This window comes from Gekko japonicus, unplaced genomic scaffold, assembly GCF_001447785.1.
Source record: "Gekko japonicus isolate JY-2015 unplaced genomic scaffold, Gekko_japonicus_V1.1 scaffold1001, whole genome shotgun sequence".
Classification (NCBI taxonomy): domain Eukaryota; kingdom Metazoa; phylum Chordata; class Lepidosauria; order Squamata; family Gekkonidae; genus Gekko; species Gekko japonicus.
The window spans coordinates 5,599-9,041 of record NW_015163117.1 but is presented as its reverse complement, the minus strand read 5'-3'; the positions used below and the strand labels follow the sequence as shown (position 1 = coordinate 9,041).

The 3,443-nt window shown below is 43.7% G+C and overlaps 1 protein-coding gene across 1 annotated transcript in view; it reads right to left on the bottom strand.

Moving 5' to 3' along the window:
• LOC107106670 (sulfotransferase 6B1-like) overlaps positions 1-1,869 on the bottom strand; it is a 20,994-nt gene extending 19,125 nt beyond the window's left edge. Inside the window, exon 1 of the mRNA XM_015406854.1 lies at positions 1,537-1,869. Within this exon, the coding sequence (XP_015262340.1) occupies positions 1,537-1,738 (202 nt within the window). The 5' untranslated portion in view covers positions 1,739-1,869. The remainder of the gene's footprint in view (positions 1-1,536) is intronic.
• Between the last annotated feature and the right edge of the window lie 1,574 nt (positions 1,870-3,443).

Genomic DNA, 3,443 nt, shown 5'->3' with positions numbered 1-3,443 from the left:
GGATGAGATGGTTAGACAGTGTTATCAAGGCAACGAACATGAAATTAAGCAGACTCCAGAGCACAACAAAAGACAGGAGAGCCTGGCGTGATGTGGTCCATGGGGTTGCGAAGAGTTGGACTCGACTATGCGACTGAACAACAACAACATGGAGCAGAGGTCCATCAGTGGCTATTAGCCACAAGGTATGGATAGGGACTCTGGGGCAGGTGATGGTTAGAACGGATAAAAGGAAGTACTTCTTCACCCAAAGAGTGATTAACACATGGAATTCACTGCCACAGGAGGTGGTGGCGGCTACAAGCATGGACGGCTTCAAAAGGGAATTAGATAAGCATATGGAGCAGAGGTCCATCAGTGGCTATTAGCCACAAGGTATAGATTGGAGGCTCTGGGGTAAGTGATGCTCTGTCTTCTTGGTGCTTGGGGGGTCAACAGTGGGAGTCTAGTGTCCTGGCCCCACTGGTGGACCTCCTGATGGCATCTGGTATTTTTGGCCACTGTGTGACACAGAGTGTTGGACTGGATGGGCCTTTGGCCTGATCCAACATTGGCTTCTCTTATGTTCCCCCTTTGATCTCTGATGTTCATTCCCACCATTTCAGAAAAGGCACAGGCAGGCAGCTATGCTTTTGAAGCCTTGACCTAGTGGGTAGTGGTGTGGTGCTACTGATAATTTTCAAGGGACTATTACCATAGCAGCTTCTTCACTGGTGACTGAAGTCTAGTCACAGTTGCCCAAAGGCAGGAAAAAGGGTGAGTTTGGGGCTGTGACTATGCAAGTGTCATGAAGGCTTACTAGACAGTACTGGTGGTGGTGATGGCTTAAGTGATAAATGATATCCTCAGTCTGCACCATTGGGTTGTCTTTTTAAATTTTCATACATTTTATGGCATTCATACCAGGGATATTTATCCAATCCTTTAAAAGAAACCTACTCTCTTCCACACTCCCTCCACAATGCCTTGCAATTTTGGGAAATTAATAGGAGTTTGATCTTGGAAACAAGTTTTTTAGTTCGAAGCAATGCCATTTTTTTAAAAAAAGTAAAGACTAAAATCATTGTAGTGTGTGTGATCCTGCTAGAGTGCAACAAACTATCCTTACACAGAGTGCAGTGAACTAAAAATCTTCGGAGAAATAGACTCCCTTACAAATTGGTCTGGGTGGAAATGTGAGGCATGAAAGACAACTTAATATTGGGGACGTACTATCACCCCTGTAGCCAAAACTCTGATCTTGAAATGAAAGAAGAAATGAGGAGGGAAACCAGAGGAGAAAGAAAGTAATAACAAATTACTTCTACTAGCCTTACATTGTGTTCAGGTTGAGAGAAAGATAGCAGAAGTTCTAAATACTACAAATGATTATGCTTTGGAATATTTGGTCAGGCAAAAGGAAGCAAAAAAATTTAAGGAAAAGGACAATTCAGTAGTTATACTATGTATTATTAGCATGCAATTTCTCAGTTGCACACATTTTATATCTGCACAGCTTCTATGAGACATTTTTATGAGGAAAAGAGAGAGACTCACCAGTTTTGGGATATCCTGCCAAGACTATATCATCCATCCTGGCTTCAAAGGATTCAAGAGCTTGGAAAGTGTCTGGGTTACAAACTGCAGCAGGATACGACACTCCCCTATAGGAAAAGATCAGATCTTCTGGGGGTATCCCGGCACTCTCAACTAATGCCTTATTCAGAAACTCAACAGCAAGTTTCCTGTTCTTAGGCATTTTTGTGTCTCTTTTTGTGCAGGCTGATATTAAGCTATGACATTCCTGAATCAGCTAATATTTATATACAGGTCACTAAGAATGTAAATGTAAATGTAAACATTGTGGCTTCTATGTGTGCACAGAGAGGTGCGGAGGAAGAAAAGTTACTATTTAACTGAAAGAGCTGTTGGAAAGTAACTCTAGCCTTTGCTTTCCTCACTGCAGATTCGCTGTGAACTGGCATTTGCTTACATCTGGACTGCTGGACTGTTTCTCTTGGAAGAAACAGTATTGTGAAATTCTGAAGCAGATGTTATTTTTTTCCCTAGGAAGTTAAACTTGTCTGGAGTCAGAAAAAAGATGAGGACAAAGAGACTTCTTATTAATTGTGGCAAAAGTTAGTGAAACCTATTGATGGCTGAGGAGAAACAATGGGTTATGTGGAGTCATTGGGAGGGATCCACAGTTGCCAGCCCATTTTCAGTGGCAGGATAAAAAAATTGCCATTGGGCAAACAGTGTGATGTCACTTCTGGGAAACACTCATCAGTCCTCTCTTTTCATCACCAGATATGCTAGAGTTGACCATAGTGATTCCTAGAGAGATGTGATGTCACATCGGGGTTTTTCTGGAAGTGGCAGCATGCCATTGCCAACAGCTGCCCTCCATGTCCCCACCTTCCCAGTCTCCCACTGGTTGTCAGACCCTAGAATGAACATGTACGGTTGCCAGCTTTGGCTTGGTAAATTCCTGACGCTCTGGGGTGTGCCTAGAGAGGGCTGGTGACAGCATGCACATTTGATATCAGAGTATCTATTTATTTCATTGTTTGTCTTCCCCCAATGGTCTGATAGGAGCTGCGGTGGCTCAAGTGGTTAAGACGCTGAACTGCAGGCTGTGGAAGGTCAGTAGTTCAGCAGTTCGAGACCCAAGTTGCCACATGATGGAGTGAGCTCCCGTCTCTAGTTCCAGCTCCTGCCAACCTAGCAGTTCGAAAGCAAGAAATTTCAAGTAGATAAATAGGTACCACTTCAGTGGGAAGGTAACAGCATTCCGTGTGCCTTGGTGTTTAGTCATGCCGGCCACATGACCACGGAAACGTCTTTGGAAAGCGCTGGCTCTTCGGCTTGGAAACAGAGATGAGCACCGCAACCCTAGAGTCGGATTCGACTGGCTTTTGAGCAAGGGAAACCTTTACCTTTACTAACGGTCTGATAAAAGGATTCTGAACACATGCCATATGTTCTTCCTCTTCCCCAGATTTACATAGGTTCATGAATTCTGTCACAGCTGTCCTTGAAAGAGCAGTTCTTGAAAGAGCTCTCTCAGCCCCACCTTCTGTTGATTCTGTTGTGGGGAGAGGAAGGGAAAGGAGTTTGTAAGCCATTCTGAGCCTCCGAGTGAAGGGTGGGGTATAAATCCAATCTCCTCCTCCTCCTCCTCCTTGCTGTCTTGTTATACTAGAAGAGGCTTTGATGGGAAAGATAAGATAGAAGTATTTTAATAATAATTAAATTGCACGTTTATACTTAGAATATCCATAAAATTTAGGCAGGGTAAGTTTCCCCCATGCCGACATCCTGACCTGAAAAAGCCCCAGAGGTGGCGCTACTTGCTTAATTGAGAAAACTATGAGTACTGATGAGCTGCAAGTAAGTTTCTCCAAACAGTAGCTGCCCAGAGCTGTTTCAGATTGGAAAAATGGTAAAGGGGGAAGCTTAAC